General features: G+C 39.5%; 1 protein-coding gene across 2 annotated transcripts in view; it reads left to right on the plus strand.

Moving 5' to 3' along the window:
• The window catches only part of PKIA (cAMP-dependent protein kinase inhibitor alpha), a 35,405-nt gene extending 22,027 nt beyond the window's left edge, over nt 1-13,378 (plus strand). For both annotated transcript variants that reach the window (XM_015855875.2, XM_015855873.2), the window contains exons 2-3: nt 7,133-7,310; nt 10,876-13,378. In XM_015855875.2, coding sequence (XP_015711361.1) covers nt 7,160-7,310; nt 10,876-10,955 — 231 coding nt within the window. In that variant the 5' untranslated portion in view covers nt 7,133-7,159 and the 3' untranslated portion in view covers nt 10,956-13,378. The remainder of the gene's footprint in view (nt 1-7,132; nt 7,311-10,875) is intronic.
• The last annotated feature ends 5,971 nt before the right edge of the window (nt 13,379-19,349 follow it).

The following is a 19,349-nucleotide window of genomic DNA, read 5'->3' on the forward strand; positions in this document are numbered from 1 at the left end:
GATGAGCCAAAAGTTGATCAAATATATTATGAATAAAATACAGAGAAAGGTATTGTGGCACAAAGAGGCTCTTATTAAAAAGCTACATGTTCATGTTCACAGGTCTCCATGCTGGCCCATGGTATGGATCTTAGCAGATCACAGAATCACAGAATGACCCGGTTTGGAAGGGACCTCAAGGATCATGTAGTTCCAACCCCCCTGCCTGGCAGGGCCACCAAACATACACATTTACTAGATCAGGTTGCCCAGGGCCCCGTCCAACTTGGTCTTGAACACCTCCAAGGACGGGGCATCCACAACCTCCCTGGGCAGCCTGTTCCAGGGCCTAACCACTCTCTAGTGAAGAACTTCCCCCTAACATCCAACCTAAATCTTCCCTCTTTTAACTTAAAACCATTTCCCTGAATGATACTGAGAAGTACACTGTCATTGGGTGTATTCCTGGCAGACTCCAAGCCTGCACATGAAATGTGAAATCTCAACAGAAGCACATTATGGTTTTGCAACTTTGCTTTTCGCAAGAGGCAATTATTTCTTATTAAAGGCAAATAAAAGAGCCAATATTAAAAATCTGGTAACATAGAGCTGTTCATCATATTGGTATCCAAAAAAAAGGTTTCCCTTCCTTCCAGTGCTACTTTTGTCACTGCCCAAGAAGGTACAGCAATAAGCTCTAAGCTTCTTCTCTGAAATTCTTATGTTATCTGCAAGATGATGTTGTAGATGTCGTATCAGTCAAACTGTCAGAATGCAGAACATCACAAGATGCAAACTTGTTCTCTTGGGAATGGGAGCAGTGTGACAGGATGGATGACTCTATTAAGTGAAGTCTCTTTCTCTGAGATTGGAAGGCAAAAGACCTTCCAAAATTGTATTGGATGAGATTGTCCTGAAGGAAAACAGTAACTGTAGTGATAGGAGTATTGTCTAGAAGTAAATTATACACCATAACTGTTTTAGAACTTGTCCCAGCAGTGAACAGTGGAAACTGTTCTAGAGAAGGAAAATCAAAATACTAATAGAAGGAGAGGAGATTGGTCAAGCAGGACCTGCCTTTCATGAACCCATGCTGACTGGGCCTGATTCCCTGGTTGTCCCACACATGCTGTGTGATCTCACTCAAGATGATCTGCTCCATAACCTTTCCTGGCACCAAGATCATGCTGACAGGCATGATCTTGTAGATGAAAATCATATTAGCAAGTCTCCAGTCATCAGGGAATACCCCATTTTATCAGGACTACTGCTAGATGGTGCAGAGCAGCTTGGTGATCATGTCCGATAGCTCCCTCAGTACCCTCAGGTGGATCCTGCTTGTCCCTATGGACTTCTGATAGCCCAGGTGGAGCAGCAGGTCTCTTAACTGTTTCCACCTGAATCATGGGGCATTTATTCTGCTCCTCACCCCAGAATTCCATGTCAGGAGGCTGAGTATCCCAAAGGTAAAATGTCTGACTATTAAAGACAAAGAAGGCATTAAGAACCTCAGCCTTTTCCTTATCCCCTGTTCTCGACACATCTAGTAAAGAACAGAGATTCTCCTAGGCCTTCCTCTTACTGTTAATATGTTTGTAAAAACATTTTTTTTGTTGTCCTTTACCACAGTGGCCAGATTGAGCTCATGATGGGCTTTAGCCTTTCTGATTTTCTCCCCGCATATGCTGGCAGCTTTGCCCATCAAGACTGATTCCCAAGGGACTCTCCCCATCAGTGTCCCCATCAGTTCAAAGTCTGCCCTCCAGAAGTCCAAGGTAGCAGTTTTGCTGACCTCCCTCCTAACTTCACTAATGATTGAGAATTGTACCATTTTGTGGTCGCTCTGCCCAAGACAGCTCTTGACCACCACATCTCCCATCTGTCCTCTGTGAAGACCAGGTCTAGCAGGACAGGTTCCCTAGCAGGCTGTCAGGAAGTTATCTTTCACACACCCTAGGAACCTCCTAGACTGCTTCCTCTGGAGTGTATTTTATTTCCATCATCAGGGAAGTTGTTCCATGAGAACAAGGGCTGGTGATTATATGGCTTCTGTTTGTTGCATGTAGAATCTCATGTCCATGTCCTCATCCTGGTTTGATGATCTATAACAGGATTCCACCAGGATGTCAGTCTTGTTGGCCTTCCTCTGATTCTTACTCACAGCAACTTGGCCTTATTCGCAGCCCTGATAGTGCCAGTTCTTACAAAGCACAACCACGTCCCGCTTAACCAGAAGAGTACTCAACAGTGCTGCATATTGCCTGTATGCCACTTTTTGTTTCGAGGTTCAGCTATATTCTCTGATGAGAATTAAACTGCTAAATACCTTTAAAGCTCTATCTGTGTAGGTTGGCACTTGTTGACAGAAGTGTCTGAGAGAAATAACTTGTTTGCAGCATGAATCCTGAATAAGGAAGACAAGGATGCTTCATGAGCAAAACCCATGACTTTTACTTTTTTCCTTTTTATTTAATGTCATGGTACACCTACTGTGTTTGTGCAGAAAGGAATACTGAACTAAAATTAAGTGGTAAATGAGAGGCCAAATCCTTGTGGTCATGAGCATAGTCAATATTGGCTAAGCATAGACAGAGTATTTAAATCTTTACCTTTTAGTTCTGTAGATCTCTTTAGTCAGAAGATACTAAAGCAGCTCTTGTAGAAGGGAAACATATTAACTGTTTTTTTCTTAAAAGCATAATTATACATCTCTAAAACAGACATGCTATTAAATGACAAGTTCTCTTGTTTGTGTTTTTTTTTCCTTTATGAAGGCTGAACATAGCTAATTATCTTTAAATAATGTGCTGATTGTGACACAACATTTAGCAGCCAAAACCTCGGAGTTTTACCTAAAAATCCATTAATTTAAATTCATCATTAAACATGTGTGAAGAAAGAAGGGAAGTAAACATTGAAGGACTGTGCCTCTTAAATATATACTGCATCATCACCAGGAAGATGGCAGCTCTCCTGAACTAGCAGGCAGCGTACATCAAATGTTGTAGACATGTGTCAAGTGTTCATTCTTAATCTCTGTCATCCATTTTAAAATAAAATATTGTTGCCAATTGATATTTTTTATTAAAGGGTTTTGGAGTTCTTTTAGGTAGTTAATCTCTTGGAAACATTAAGTTCAAAATCTCGGGGTACTTCTAGCCCACGAGCTGCAGAGACACTGATTTTAATTTATGTTGGTATGTCACATATTTCATGTAGTTTCACTTCCAAACTCTTGATAACAATATTTTTGTGTAAAACCTCTTTCACTGAGTTGTAAAATCTCATCAAACTGGGATTTCATGTATGAAAGCCACCACTAAATTTTGGATTTTTACTATTACTTTTCAGTAGAACCCAAGTATATAAAAGAAGGAAAAGAACATAAATGTGACAGTTACCTCAAGAAATTGGAGGTGGAAAATTTCATTGAAAAGAAGTTGTACTGCATAGACCAAGAAGTATTCAGGGAGCTTTCTAAGAACGCCAATGCTGATTCTTTCGTACATACTTTATAATGCTGTTCTTATCATCTTTTTCTCCTTCTGAGTTCTCTACATACTAATTCTACTCCTCACAATGCTTACAGTACAACTTCAGTTTCACAGTATATAAAAGTAGAGCCTTTGAAGGTGTAGCATTACGTGTTATCTGGAATACTCATTTATAATGACAAAGATGTCATTACATGGGCTAAAATCCAAGACAGCAAAGTCTCCTGTGTGATCATACTGTATCTGTTTACCTTCCTCCCTATCCTCATTCTCCATAATTCTTAAGGAGCCTGACAGTAATTCTGCACACAACCTCAATAGAAAGAAAGGAGTTGGAGGGTAAAAGAAGAATTATTTCACACAATTTGAGATGCTTCAGGAGACTAGGAAGTCAAAGAAAGTGGCTTTATGTTAATCCCCGGTGCTGCAGTTGACATTCCAACCTTTTATTAAGCAAAATGGCTCTACTCTGGGGGAGCCTTCAGGTGGCAACCCTGCACATGGCAAGGGGGCTGGAACTAGATGATCTTTGAGGTCCCTTCCAACCCAAGCCATTCTATGATTCTGTGGTGAGATTGCACCTTACCACTTACCTTGGTATCCAGTTCTGCAGCACCAAGTTTCATATTCCTTATTTCAATGCAACTGCTTTCTTCTTATTCTTGTTTCTGCTTCCTCTAGCGTGCTAATTCAGTTGGCAGAAGCAGTGAGGTTATCAGCCTTTGGTTTTCAGTTTCATAGCATGTGGGAAAATGTAATAAGTAAATTGTAGAAAGAAGACTGGGATCACAACATTTTCTGCAGTAGTATCTGTTAATGAAAATCGAAGTTATGTTTCACAGAATTATTCGCTAACTCAATTAGTTCCACATAGGGTAAAGAGAAGTGAATGGTAATATCTTAACAACTGATTCGGTGACTTCATTAGAGACTGATGGGCACTGTAAGTCACTAGAAGGGAAGCTCTTAGGTAATGGCAGTGGAGCTCCATATTTATACTGTAATGTCTCAGGATAATGCCAATGCATAACAGAATGGTGTTTGGCATTTAAAAGAAGATGCAGACAGGAAAACTTGGAAGTGTTAATAAATGTATGTTTCATAACATTCTTTTCCTGTTCTGAATGTTTCTAGTAATGCCATATTGAGCCCATAGAAAATGAGCCTTAAAAATTCTCCACAAGTACATTTCTGTATGGCTTTATAGCTTGTTTCCTAGCTAAAATTAAGTTAGTAAGCCTGAGAATTCCCTCAGTGTTCTGTGTTTTATGGAGTGTCTCATGAAGATGATAATCTCACAAAAGTATAATCTGTGGAGTGCAAACTTTGTGCAGTCCAGGGAGTTGCACATGGAGTAGAGCAGACCTTGTTTTGCTGGCTTTATAGACAGCTTGTTTCATCTCGATCATGGACTTCTCTGCTTATTCCATTCCTGACGCACTGATTTGTAGCTTCCAAAGTGGTAAAAGAATATTCTACTGTGGTGGTTTTGGTTGGTTGGTTTGGTTCTATTTTCTCTTCCCCCATACTAAGTGAAATCAATAGCTTGGCCAGAGTGATGCCCATGATGACTTTGGACTGACACTGCACTAGTGACAAAATCCAAGTTGTACATATATTACTTAGATCCAGAAAGTTCTATTTCAGACATTTTGTATTCTGATCTTGCTGGATGATATTTATCAGTGAACAGGTCCTCCCTGTTTCTTTTCACTTACGCATTTTACATATCACATTGCTGAAATATTTGGTACTGAAACGGCTGCACCTTGAGGAAAGAACAACTGGTAGATTTCTCATTTGTTTCCGTACTCTTGGGGTACTTCAAGAAGGGAGCAGTGCACAGGAAGTGCAGAGTACATGTGTACATGTGCTCGTGAAGGCATTAGTGTTAGTATAGTCGTATTAACTAATTGTGAGGCACAACACTGTTCATGTGTGTCAGACAGGCTTTCAGACAGTGCTGACCCCTTCCATTCTTTGGGTGTTTGTTGTTAACGTGTGGGGGTTTTTAATTTATTTTTTTATAAAGCAGTTTCCTGTTTCATACTGGTTGTTCATAGGAGTAAAATTACTATGTCAGCCATCCAGCATTTGACATGAGACACCAAAGCTTGATAGCCCTGAACTTTTTCAAATACGTCAGCCTTGCAGTGATACTTGATACAGTTATATTTAGTCTGGATAAAATATGGTTTAGAACCCTCTTTTGGCTTCTCAGGCAACTTACTTATAGCCCCTCATAAAGCTGATGAAGTTGTGGAGGTGAGGACTGGGGTGAAGATGAATGGCCAGAATTTGTGAAGATAATTCAGATCTAAGTGTAGGAATGAGTTGGCTGTTTTCTTACGTAGCTATTTAAATAAAGAGGTTATATGGAATGAAGGTGTTTTGTTGTTTTTTTTTCCTTTTTACTTAAAGAGTTTTATCTCTTGAATCATTTGCTGCTCTTAGTAGTGTCTTCCTCAGCATCCAGAAACTGTGTATAGTAGGAACTGCTTAAAAGCATTTGCACACAGCTAAACCTACCTCTTCTGGCCACGTTCTCTTTGCAGTATGTAAAGCCCAAGAAGTGCAGCTTAGAACTGAAGAAAGCATATAGCTTTGGGGGTGATGCTGCTGTGTAGTGGTTCCCCAGTGCTGCTTTTCTTCAGAGTACTGTTCCACCTGAAAGCTTCCATGATCATCCTCCTATATCCAGGCATAAAATGTAAAGAAGTTACATGTAAAGCCTGTTCATCTGGCGTTTTGCATGAAGCCTTAGTACAAATGGAGCTACATTAAAAGTGGCATCAGCAAAAGAAAGTTTTAACCCATCAGGTTAAAGCTGTGGCAGACAGTCCAGCAAAGATGCAAATATTTCTCTTAGTGAGGTTGAAATTCAAGTTTCCCCTATTGGCAAACTTTACATTAAGGCATATCATCACATATTCCATAATGACATGAAAAACAACTTCCATTGGAAAAGAATTCTGACCTATATCTAGCTTGCAGAACTTAGCATTTTAAGCTGTGCTTTATAGTTCAGCTCTTGTACTCTATTAGCTTATCTCCACTCACTTCATTGACTTTTTGGTAACGCATTCACTTTGGTGTAGCTACAGCACCAAAAAGAATTTGAAGGGGTCTATATACAAAGCCAAAATTAACCATACTAGAGGAAAAGCAAATGCACAAAACCTATCAGTGCCTGTGCATGAGCACATACTGTTATCAGTTTGTACTTTCTTAATCCTTGTGCTCTGCTTTTTGTGCAGAAAAGAACTTTGTTCCACCCCCTACCTTCCTCCTACTTCCCAGCTAATATTAAAAGCAGAGACAGCTCTATAAAGAAATTATGTTGCTGAGGTCATTGCTTTTAGAAAGTAGCACTTTATGAACTATGATAAATGAAGTTGTATAAAATGCCATTGAATACAAGTCGCATAAAATCCACACCTCACACTTTTTTGTTGTTGTTTTTTGTTTTTGATTTTGTTTTTGGCATTTCTTTATGTTTCTGCTCTAATTTCTCCAGATTTAAAGGTTGAGGTATCTCCTTTTGCTACACATCCAGTCCTCTGCTCAGTAAGAGCCCATAGTAAGAGTTCTTCTGCTCTGCTTCTATAACATCATCTGTTCTATTGGTCTTCTAAGTATTGGTGTTTTCTCTCACCCAGGTACTGCTATGTGGATATTTGTTAGCAATGACTGATGTGGAATCTACATATGCAGACTTCATTGCTTCAGGAAGAACAGGTAGAAGAAATGCACTACACGACATACTTGTGTCCTCTCCAGGTGGGAACTCTAGTGAACTAGCCTTAAAGCTATCAGAGCTGGATATAAATAAAGCAGGTGAGTGTGTTTTGGTCTTCTAATATGTTAATTAAAACTTCATGAGAAGAAATGTCCCTTTGAAGCATTCTTTTTTCTTGAAACTGGGATAAGCAGATGTTGCCTGCAATAAAAACACAGATTTCATAAAAGGCAAATAATTGTTACTGAAATAAGAAAGAACTTTCTGCAGTGAATGCTGGGTAGTTGAAGATAAATTTTATAGAAGATGAAGTAAAAAGAAAATGAGGAAGTATTTTTTAAGGCCCAGCTTATTAATAGTATCCTTTAAAAGGAATCTCTTTAATCTGAAGCTGGAAGGAGAGACCATATGCCTGCTTAAAAGTTTGTAGAGGTTAGTTTTGTTTTTAGGTACAAGAGGACAGAGAAATAGTGATGCATTGTTTGAATCTTTGCTTCCAGATGAGACATCTCTTCCCCTTTCTGATGGTGCTTTCTCCTTCTTTTAAGGTGATTAGCACTAATGCAGTCCTAAACCTAACTCCACTGCTAACGTTATCCAAAGTTTTAGCTGGTTGTGCACCTTCAACTGAGTGAAAGGAGGGACAGCGTACAGTGAAGTGCCTTACATTAAATAAAAACATTGACATGGCTTATATTTATTTTCTTGTCACTTGGTTGGGAACTAGTGAATGGATCTTAGAGGCCTTTTCAGGTTTCAGGAAAGGAGATATATGCTTATTTTAATAGCAGAAGAAAACAGATGCAGCAAAAAGCAAACTGTTGATAAGCAGCTCTCCTCTTTTGTGAAAATATCTTTCTCAGAGGTAGGCAAGAACTCAGAGAGACAATTTCATCACTGGACAATCATATCTGGTGGTATGAAATTGTAGTGGTTGTTCATTGACCTTCACAAACTCAATTAATCCTAAGTCCTTGCTTCTACCATTTCCACCTTTGGGCCTATAGTAGCTTTTAAATGCATGCACTCCTGTCAAAAAAGAAAAGGTTTTAATACATGAGCGTGTGTGTAGGGGCCTATTTATTCTAACGTGGGGATATGTCTAAAATGATGGACTGGTATTTGAAATACATTGTGCCAGCCTTCCTTCCTGCTTTGTTTCTTCAGGCTCAAATTTACACTGATTTTGTCTGATCTGCCTATTTAGAGAATATACGACTCCTGCTTTTCAGTTAGCTGTTGGAGTGCTTCTAAGCCAGAACTATGTTCTTTTGTGAACTATAAAAAGAATGTGACTTTGTACTTGTAATATACGTCAGTGTGCATTTTGCACATGCAGTTAACACTGTAGCGATGAAAATGGTTTAAATAACCATTCTCCTAAATGCTAATACATAATTCAGGGGTACATAGAATTGCTTATAAAATTACCTCAGGTGGTAGATATACAGAAATGGTAGCATACTTCTTTGGGCACGCAGTTTGAATTAGATGCAATGAAAATATACTTTTATTAGTAGTATACCTTGGCGCTGGACAAAAACCTCAAAACCAAAAATATTGGAAAATACATTGCATTGTCATTCCTGTGAGTATTACAGTGTTATCCTGTCCTGTCTTTCCAAACCTTACAAAACTACAGTTACAGTGGTTCTTTGTCCATAATAAGTTAACGACTTTCTAATATTCTCCTCTACCAAAACATATTTGGAACATATCTACCATATCAAAACATATCTACCAGAACATACCTACCAAAGAATGTACTTCAGTGCAGGAATGAGATGGAGGCTTCCTTATAAGAGTTGTGACTATCTACAAAAATGAAGATAGTAGAGAAGTAAAAGTAGTATAGAGCAGGAATGGAGGACTGACTGTAGAAGGTTGTCATTAAAAATGATTTTAGATAATGGTAGAAATGTTTAAGGTGTAACCACTGTGACCATTGACAGACACTGAGGAGCCTGTAGTGTTCTAAGAGGAAAAGTGCATTAAAACTGGATATTGGCAGAATTAACAGCTTTTGCTAGCTCACCTACTGTATTATGGCTTCAAGTATCATTTTTATTGAATACTACCTGCTGGAATCAAAACACTACATAAAAATTGCAACTATTTCTTTTAATAGCTTATAGCAATCGTATTACAAAAGGAATAGCTCCAGAGTGTGCTTAGGCAATTGTTGAATTCTCAGAACCAAGATGCAAAATTATTTCCATAAATGTATCGGAAGGCTTTTGGTAGGGGGTGTCTGTCAGCAGAAGAATAGGTTTGTAGTAACACAAAAGTGTATTATAGATTAAATAAACTGAGCTTTGTGAGTTTTTCATTGAGTTTGTGAGAGCTCACTTCTGAGCTTAATGCTCATTCTCAGTATTTTTGTGCATACGTTTAATGTTTAGATAACAAAATGTCTAGGGTGATTTTTCTCTTAAATGCAAATAAATGCAAATGTTTTTCTCATGAGTTTTGCCTTTTTTTTAACTAAGAATTCTGTCGGTTCTTTTTAATTGTCAGCACAGATACTGGCAAAAAGGCAAAAAGGGAAACAAAAATGGATTACCCTCGTCTGCTCTTACATAGTATTAGTACAAATATCAAAAGCTTTTTAGAAGGTGCCTGGACAACTCAGACAAAAGGGATTTCTGTAGAGTATGAAGGGACAGCATGTAGATCGATCCTATTGGAATCAAATGTGGTGTGGGAAATAAACATGAGAAATAAGGAGCATTTTCTGAGAAGGTGGTTTGCAAAGCAAATTGTTACTTTTAACTCCACCTGTAGCAAATAAGAAACATTTTGTGGGATAGCCTACAAAATAAGGTATAGATTTAAAACTAGTTCAACTTCTTTGCATCTTAGGCTTTAGAATCATCTTAATTACTGCTAGTTTAACACAAATGATTCAGAATTCTTACAAGACACAGGGTACATCCTATGTCTTAACATTATTTCTCTACATAATTAAACCAGCAATCAGGGACTTCTTTCTTATTGGGACTTAGCTTTTAATCGGCTGGACGTGTTAGATCTTTAATCGTTAGGCAGAAGATACAATGCAGTATAATGCTTTGCATATAGGTACTTACAGACCATTATCAAGGCATCTCTTAGCTTTCTTTACAGGCTTTGAGGTGCCTGCTTGCTGTGTCATTGTAAGATGCTTCCTATTCTTCAGATGGTTTTGTGGTTACAGTGAGACAGCTGGGCTGACAGCCTTGGGATATGGCACTGAAAATGAATGCAAAGAATGAATAAAGCTTTAACAAACTACTGCGTCTATTGAAGTTGCACCTCTTTTCATCAATCCCTGTTCAGAATTGGTGTGATGAGGTTTTTATTTTATATTGTGATAGTATCAACAGTAAATACATTTTCAAAAAAGCACAATTATTTTTTAACTTTTGTCATTTATAACAACTTTGGTGTGTGTTTGAAATGATAGTGGCATGTGCAGCTAGGAATTCATTACTGAAGGTATCCTTTGAGATGCAGAGTCTAGCTATTTTAGCACTTGAAGGTGTTACACGTAATGCAAGATATGTTTTCCATTCACTTTCTTTTTACTTTGCTCTTGTGATTGGTGGAAGAAGAGTTCGGGTTCAGCAAGGAAGATTTCTTTGGTCTGAGGTGGATCTCTCATCCTTTTGTTGTATCTTACAGAAGGAGAAGGAGATGCACAACGAAATCCAAGTGAGCAAACTGGGGAGGCCCAAGGGGAGGCAGCAAAGCAAGAAAGCTGACATCTGACTTTGACCGACTGGAGCAGCTGCTGGATGTTTTCAGACTACAAGAGCATGCTGGAACAAATTTGTTTCCATAAGCAAGCTGGTAGAAAGGAAAGTGCATGTGTCTTCACTGCTGGAACCCACTCAACGCAATGCTAAAAATGAGGGTACAAGCTGTGACAGAATACAGAATTTTCTCTACCTCTGTCATTAGCAATGGTTGAACATGTAATGTTTTGTGGGATAGTGTCATCAGGTGGATCCCTTCGTAATGACTACTTGGTGGGAACACTTCTAGAAAGTAGAACAAACAGGTTAATCTTGTAGCAAATGGCCTTTGAAACATCAGAGGATCTAATTGTGTATCTTAAGCAAAGTCTTGTGTGATCCTCAGAGTTTAAAGTTCTCTGGCCAAAGTGTTCACCCATTAAAAGAACTGTAAAGAAAGCACCGTTTTTAGAACTTGCATCTGTTTTACAGCTCTGTTACTTACAATGGTTTTTGTATTGTACAACTTAGATGCTCCACACTGCCCCTTCTCAACTGCTTATGAAGAATATTTCTGTTACTGTGAATTTTTCTACCACGCGTTTTGAAAGGGCTGGTTTTTTGCATAATGTGGTGATGTGCACATGATAGTTTTAAAACGTCAACTGCTAAATTGGTTATGCCTAAACCTAAATGACTGAGAAACACTCTAATTTGTTACTAGATGAGCCTTCAAAACGATTCATTAATGTGAATACTTTGCCGTGTTTTGTGTCCTTGGTACATTTTTTGCCACTTGCCTGTAGTTAGTTGCATATCAGAGACTCAAAGTGAATCTTTGATGTTATTCTTCCCCATTTTCTAATTTTACTCCCAATTTCTTAATCTTTCTCCAAGCTATTTTTTTAAAATGTTAGTCCAAGTATTTTATTGTTACGGTAGTTTTAAGAACACATTTATAACCTTTTATGGGTTAAAATTCAAACAAATTCCATGGTGCTAGAGATTTGTCTGGTTCACGCCGTTAAAGATGGGCCTTGTTTACGCATGGGAAAATAACTGGCATAGCTTATTGCCAATTATCCATCCAGGGTGATTTTCAGATTGCAGGATAGACCAAGTAGTGGATCATGAGGTGGATCCAGCCAGGGAGAATATTTTATTTTGTTTAGACCTTGGCTTTGCCTCAGTTGTACAGGCCATTGAGTTGACGCAGCCAGTAGCATATTTATGATGCACTGAGCACAGCGAAGCACTGAAAGCTGCTGCAGCAGCCCTTTGGCCAAGCTGTGGAAATGGAAGTGAGAGAGCTGTATCTAGCACCCAAAGTACTGGATTTTTCACATTTCAGCTATTCCAAAATGGCAGTCCAAAGTGAACATTCATTGAAATACCGAGATAGCTTTTGCATCTACTAAGATGACTTAAAATACCTATGAATGAGTAACCTATTCTGCAGTAGCTGTGTTAATTGGTTTCCTTCCCATGTCAGCCCCAGTAGACAAGGCCATACATGAGGCTGAATAATGCAGGATGGGGCAGTTACACCTCTGTGTGATTTAGGTGAGTAAAGACAATGACTGACTAGTAAACCATGGCAATCACATAAGCACTAATCACAAAGTCGAAAGATCTTTTCTTAATGGGAGGTGATGTCACTTTCTTTATATATATATATTATATATATTATATATATTTTTGTGTTGTTGTTGGTTTCAAATGTTACGCACTTTTTAATGTTTGTAAACTTTTACTAATGAATAGTGTGATTGCTTCCTGAATATATTAATCATCAGTAAACAAAACATATTTGTGGCCACAGCTGTTTGTTTCTGCCATATGTATCATAGTGTTTGTCACATGAAATTCTTTTGTGAGATGTGTGGACAGAAAAAAAAACAAACACAAAACAAAACAAAAAAATACACAAAACAAATCAAAAAGAAAAAAAAAAAAAACAAAAAAAAAAACAACCACCACCACTTCTGATCAGTATTAATTATGAACTCATTAATTAATGTTAATAAAAAAACAACCAGCAGTATGCTTGTGGTTCATCAGTGTAATATAAACTCTCACCTTTTCTTGTTTGAAAGTTGAATGCCTCGCTGTCTTATGAGCTGTCAAATGCTTTATCTTCTTGGTAACAGAAGTTGTCCATTTGCTTTGAAAATACTGTTACCTTGAAACTAATTATTTATTAGTTTGTTTATCTCGATGTTCCTGAATTGGGTATTCAAGATGAGCAAAGAAACTGGTTGCCCTTTTGTCATGAATGCCATGTTGGCGCCAATTTAGCACTAACACCAGAAGGAAATAAGATTCTGGGGATTTATATAGTGTTACTTTATTGATTATCCATGAAACTCAATCAATAAATTGTCACAGGAAAACATAATAATGGAATAAGTAATGGAGTATATTAAAGTGTTTGCTTTTTCCTTATTTTACTTCACTGTTTTTTTTGGTTTTTTTTTAATTTCAGTACATTTTCCTTCTTCTGAAGTCTGCTGTGGGACAAAATAATTTCAGCCATTCCTGTTGATTTTCTATGTTGCTTCCTTCTATTTATTTCTTATTTCCCTTTGTTTCTAAAGCAAAGGTGGAAGCCTTCAACGCATTCTGATACATCCTCCCTTGATGGAAAGTAGCACAACATATTTTAGTCATGGGTTTTGGTTTTTCTTTCCATGGTTCTAAAGTTTTAGGTGGAAGAAGTGTAAATTGGCATGAGTGGCAGGTCCTGAGGATTTAGGTTTCATACACATAGCTGATGGAATTTGCTGGTGTCTCTAAGAAGGGAATAACAACTGAAGTGGTTAAGCTGGAAATTCACTGCATACATGGCTTCCTTAGCAAAACAGTGAAGAATTCCACGTGTGCTTTATGTTCAGTGTTTCAGAAACATCTATGTCTTCTTTCACAAAGCAAAGACTGAGAGCTGCTGTTGAAACTGAGCACAGTGATACAAGTTGAACTGTGTCTAAGTTTGTCTTGCCTCAGCAGCAGTCTCATGCTAAACTGCCGTAAGTCTATGCCCTGACCTGCATCTTTGTTCTGCTTGTTGTGTTTGGATATTTTTCTGTTCTTTGCTTCCCTCAAGTAAAATAATATCCTAGAAATAGATGGACATGGAGTACTGTATTGGATTTTCTGTATATTTAACTTAGAGTCTTGTAGTAGGAAGAGCGTTTCTCTTCATCTTCTTGATCAAAGCACAAAGTTCCTAACGTAAGACAGAAGCAAAAGAGCCAGAAAGGAAGTGTGAAGTCAAGAAGGCCAACAGTATCAGGTGGAAATCTCTTAAAAGTGAGGCATGTGGAGACCAGTGCAGAAAATATCTTCTTTCATCGTAAGACAGTCAGTCAGCATGTGCTGAGCTCCAGCTAGAAAGAAGAAATTACTCAGCTTAGGGTGATATTTTGACATCAGAAACAACTCCAGATTTTCAACAGTGCTCCAGAAGATTTCATAAATCTGTGGTTCATACCACTGAAACAAATGAAAATCATTGGGTTCTAATGAAAGAGAATGAGATAATACATGGTAGACTCTGAAAGGCAGAAATCATTCACAGCTAGGAAAATTATAGAAATCAAGGTAGCAGCAGGAACCTTCTCACTGTTCTCTGCAGCCTCATGGGCTGATTTCTTTCTTGCTTGCTTTCTTGTCATGATCAACAGTACAGAATGCCAGAGAATGCCTAAGGACAGGGGTGTTTAATATGGATGTTTGGTGCATGTCATTTATGTTACATATTGCTAATATCTTAGAGAGGGTAAATAATAATCAAGCACAGTAGTCTGGTCAAATAGGTTAATCGGGTACTGTATCAATTCGTAAGTATATGGAACTAGATTAAGTCTAGTTAACAAGAGTCAACTCTTAAAAGCAGAGAGTAAAGCTAAGCATAAATGCTTAAAAAGTGCTGCAATTAAGCAGCATCCTGGGCTTCTGAAATCAACAGAGCACAGTGCGGAAAGAAAAGAGGAAGGGAAGGGAAGGGAAGGGAAGGGAAGGGAAGGGAAGGGAAGGGTATTGGCTGGGAGGTCAGATCTTGAACAGCTCTATAAACCAGCCTTGGGATTAAAGCTACTTGTCATTCCATCAGCACTAGTGTGACTTGAATAATGCATGTTTGCAGGTAAGCTGATCTGCTCTACATCTGTGAAGCTACATTAGCATGCAAATTAAATCTCATTGTGTTCATGGACATTATAAACACAACTAGTAACCTTTTTTAAGTATAAGCAGATAAATAGTGGCTTCCAAGGCAGCAAAGGGAAAGGCAGATTTTTGCTGTGTAGCATGGTGACAGGACTGCTTCATTACTGATACAGTGCCATTCATATGTCACTTCTAATTAAGAACAGCACAGATGTAATTGTGCACACACTATGATGCTGAATTTCAAGGATTGTGAATTGCCAGCCCCCCTGCCACAGACAGGGCCACCAACCTCCATATCTAATACTAGACCATACTGCCCAGGGCCCCATCCAACCTGGCCTTTAACACCTCCAGGGACAGGGCATCCACAGCCTCTCTGTGCAGCCTGTGCCAGCACCTCAGCACTCTCTTGGTAAAGAACTTCCTGCTGATATCCAACCTACATCTTCCCTCCTTCAACTTAAAACAATTTCCCCTTGTCATCCCGTTATCTACCTTTTCGAAGAGTTGACTCCCCTCCTCCGCCTGTTTATAGGCTCCCTTCAGGTACTGAAAGGCTGCAATTAGGCCACTCTGCAACCTTCTTTTCTCCAGTCTGAACAAGTTCAGCTCCCTCAGCCTGTCTTCATAGGGGGGGTGCTCCAACCTTCTGATCATCTTTGTGGCGCTTCTCTGGACCCTCTCCAACAACTTTCCATCTTGTATTAGTTGCTCCAGACCTGACGTACTGTCTACCTACCACCAATATTCACTATTAAACCATATTCCCAGGTACCACATCCACACATTTCTTAAACACCTCTGGGAACACTGGTGCCACCACCTCCCTGGGCAGCCTGTTCCAATGTATTACCACTATTTCTGAGAAGGAAACCAGCCTGAACTTCCCCTGGTTCAATTTAAGGCCATTACTTTTCATCCTATCACTTTTCCTTTGGAGAAGAGGCCAAGCCCCATCTCACCACAACCTTCATTCAGGGTGTTTCAGGGAGTGATATAATCTGCCCTGAGCATCTCCTTCTCCACACTGAACAATCCCAGTTCCCTCAGCCACTCCCCATAAGGCCTGTGCTCCAGACCCCTCACCAGTTTCATTGCCCTTCTCTGGACACATTCCAGGGCCTCGATGTCTTTCTTCTAGTGAGGGGCCCAAAAGTGGATACGGTGCTCAAGGTGCGGCCCTGAGGATATACTGGGGGATGATCACCTCCCTTCTCCTGTTCGCAATGTATTTCTGATATAAGACAGGGTGCTGTTGGCATTCTTGGCCACCTGGGCACACTGCTGGGCTCAGATTCACCCAGCTGTCAATGAACACCCATAGATCCTTTTCTGCCACTTTGCTTTCCAGCCACTCTGCCCCAAGCCTGCAGTGTTGCCCGTGATTGTAGTGACTTGTACAATAGTGATACCTATCTGCTCCTTTAATCATTCTATTTATCAATCAAACAGCATTGGGGCTGGGAACTACTCAGAAACTTCCTGGTATTTCCATTTCTGGTGGGAATCCACTAACAACTCCTGGATGAGCCATGGAAAGTGTTGGTGGATGGTGTTACTGTTACAGGCACATAGAAAAGACCAAGAGTATAAATAAACTCAGGAAAGGAGGAGTTGGTGGGGAGCTGCAGGGGCTGCTGCTTTATTTGGGGTGCCTGAAAGCCATATCCTCAGTGAGATGTTAACTCTTGGCTGGATCCTGTTTTCAAAGGACCCTATCAAATAGATCTGAACCTCTGGCAACAGTGTGTCACCATGCATGGCTGATCATATTTTATCAACTAATTATTTTTACCTATCTCCTGTTCAAATGAAAACATACTTACTATTCACTCTGATGTATGCTTGAGAATCCCAAATGGTAATAAATGTTGGCATTGCTTTAGGTAAGTGTGCTGTATAGAAAGTCTTGTAGTTATTTGTAATGTCCTACCAGTCATTATGGATCTCCCCATATTTTATCCCTATGTTCATACTGAAAATACAAAAGAAATGCTTCAGTTAAATATCACAGACCAAATAGGAGGGGGGGGGGAGGTGCAAGATAACAAGGTTGTGATATTTAGCTTTGCATAGTACACATTCATCTTTTCACTTTTAACTGGGAAGTTACACGTGAGTGCAGATAAGACACAACTTGGGTGTTTCCTGCTAAGATCTTCATTTCTACAGCCTTATCTTTGATCCTGCAGTGCAGTCAAAATGCAGACTGTGTAACATCTCATTACAGTCATCATTTCCCTAGCAACAGAATGATATCCTCGATGCATTATACAGTGTATTTCAGAGAACAGTGCATGCTGTAAGGGAGAAAAGATGGATGACTTAGTAGGTATTTTCCATCTATAATCACTCTTACCCAGGGAAAGAATTAAGCTCTCCCTCCAAACACAGCTATGACATCCTCCTTTGTTCAGTAGTGAAACACCAACACTGTTTAATAATGAAGATTCTACATGAACTTCTACCACTGTTCTGTTGTTACAGAACCTCCCCCCCAACAAAATGATTTAAGAACCCAAGTGCCCCAGAAAATAACCAGTAAACAGCACACGGACACCTCCTGGTGGCACTGGGTAGTATTATAAATAGCGGGATCAGCACTTACACCGACAGAAACAGATCCGAACAGCCATGCTGAACCTGGCAAGATTAATGTGTTGAGAACTTTTTTTCTTTCTTTTAATTATGAGAGCAAAGTAATGGAAGCGCATCTTCTACATGCTTGATTTATAGGTTTGGCTTTCATCCTTCATCTCATTAAATACCCATCATTTTTCAGAGCTTGTCCAGGATCTGCATCCCTACCACACAAAGAAAATTTTCAAAAGTGCTGGAAATAAACCTGGGTTTGTACAGCAGCTCCTGCAGCTGATTCCTACTGATGAACGGAAAGCAGAAGTGCAGTATTAGGGCAACAAGGCTTGTGAAGGGTTTAGAAAATAAGCCCTATTAGGAGAGGCTAAGGAAGCTGGGGCTGTTTAGTCTGGGGAAAAGGAGGCTGAGGGGAGACCTTATTGCTCTCTTCCAATATCTGAAAGGTGCTTACAGTGAGAGTGGGGCAGGCCTCTTCTCACTGGTGACAAGTAACAGGACGAGGGGAAATGGCCTCAAGTTGTGCCAGGGCAAGTTTAGGTTGGATGTTAGGAAACACTTCTTTACAGAAAGGGTAGCTAAGCACTGGAATAGGATCCCCAGGGAGGTGGTTGTATCGCCATCCCTGGTTGTGTTTAAGAGCCGTTTGGATGTGNTACAGAAAGTGTTGTTAAGCACTGGAATAGATTCCCCAGGGAGGTTGTTGAGTCACTGTCCCTGGATGTGTTTAAGAGCGGTTTGGATGTGGTGCCCAGGGATATGATTTAGCAGAGGGTTGTTAGAGTTAGGGTACTGGTTAGGCTGTGGTTGGACTTGATGATCTTCGAGATCTTTTCCAACCTGGGTAATTCTATGATTCCATGATTAGCTGTCTCATAGAATCATAGGATCAAGGAATGGACTGGGTTGGAAGGGACACTGAAGATAATCTATTTCCAACCCCCTGCTATAGCCAGGGCTACCTCCCTATAGACCAGGTTGCTCAAAGCTCCACCCAGCCTGGACTGTATTTCTGTAAAGACACCATCATTTCAAAAGATGAAGTGAGTTATTTATTCCATCACGACAATCTTACTATCATTTATTTTGATGCCAATCTTGGACAGATGCATCGCAGCATAATATTTCTATCAATGTTTGATGGCAGGAGACCTGCTTTCATCTCAGCCACCCGTGAGACCAGTCAGTGTCTTCCCAAGAGCCCACAAGCTTTTGTCCATCCATCCCTGCTTCCCCCCATGAGATATTCAGGCTCTTTTCTTTAAAGCATTTTTCTGTTTCTCTGAAACACTTCAGTGATTGCTATCCATGCGTTGTGAATTCAGAAAACTTTTAAAAGTCGAAGCTTCTGTCTCCCAGATTTTTATTCTTTCTCCATTTCTTTTACTTCTTTAGAGCAATTAAGACTATGCAGTAGATATTCCCATTTGCTAGAACACTTTTGACAGGAATGCTGAGCATGGGTAAATGAGAAGAGCTGAGCTGATAACTGCAGGCTAGGAAAGAAGCAAGTCAGTACTTTGAGTTTTAGCACACAACCAACACACAAATAATAGGTAACCTATAGAATCACAGAATCATAGAATGGCCTGACTTGAAAAGGACCTTAAAGATCATCTTGTTTCAATCCCCTGTACTGTGGGCAGGGTTGCCAAC

Source organism: Coturnix japonica, chromosome 2 (genome assembly GCF_001577835.2).
Source record: "Coturnix japonica isolate 7356 chromosome 2, Coturnix japonica 2.1, whole genome shotgun sequence".
Taxonomy (NCBI): Eukaryota; Metazoa; Chordata; class Aves; order Galliformes; family Phasianidae; genus Coturnix; species Coturnix japonica.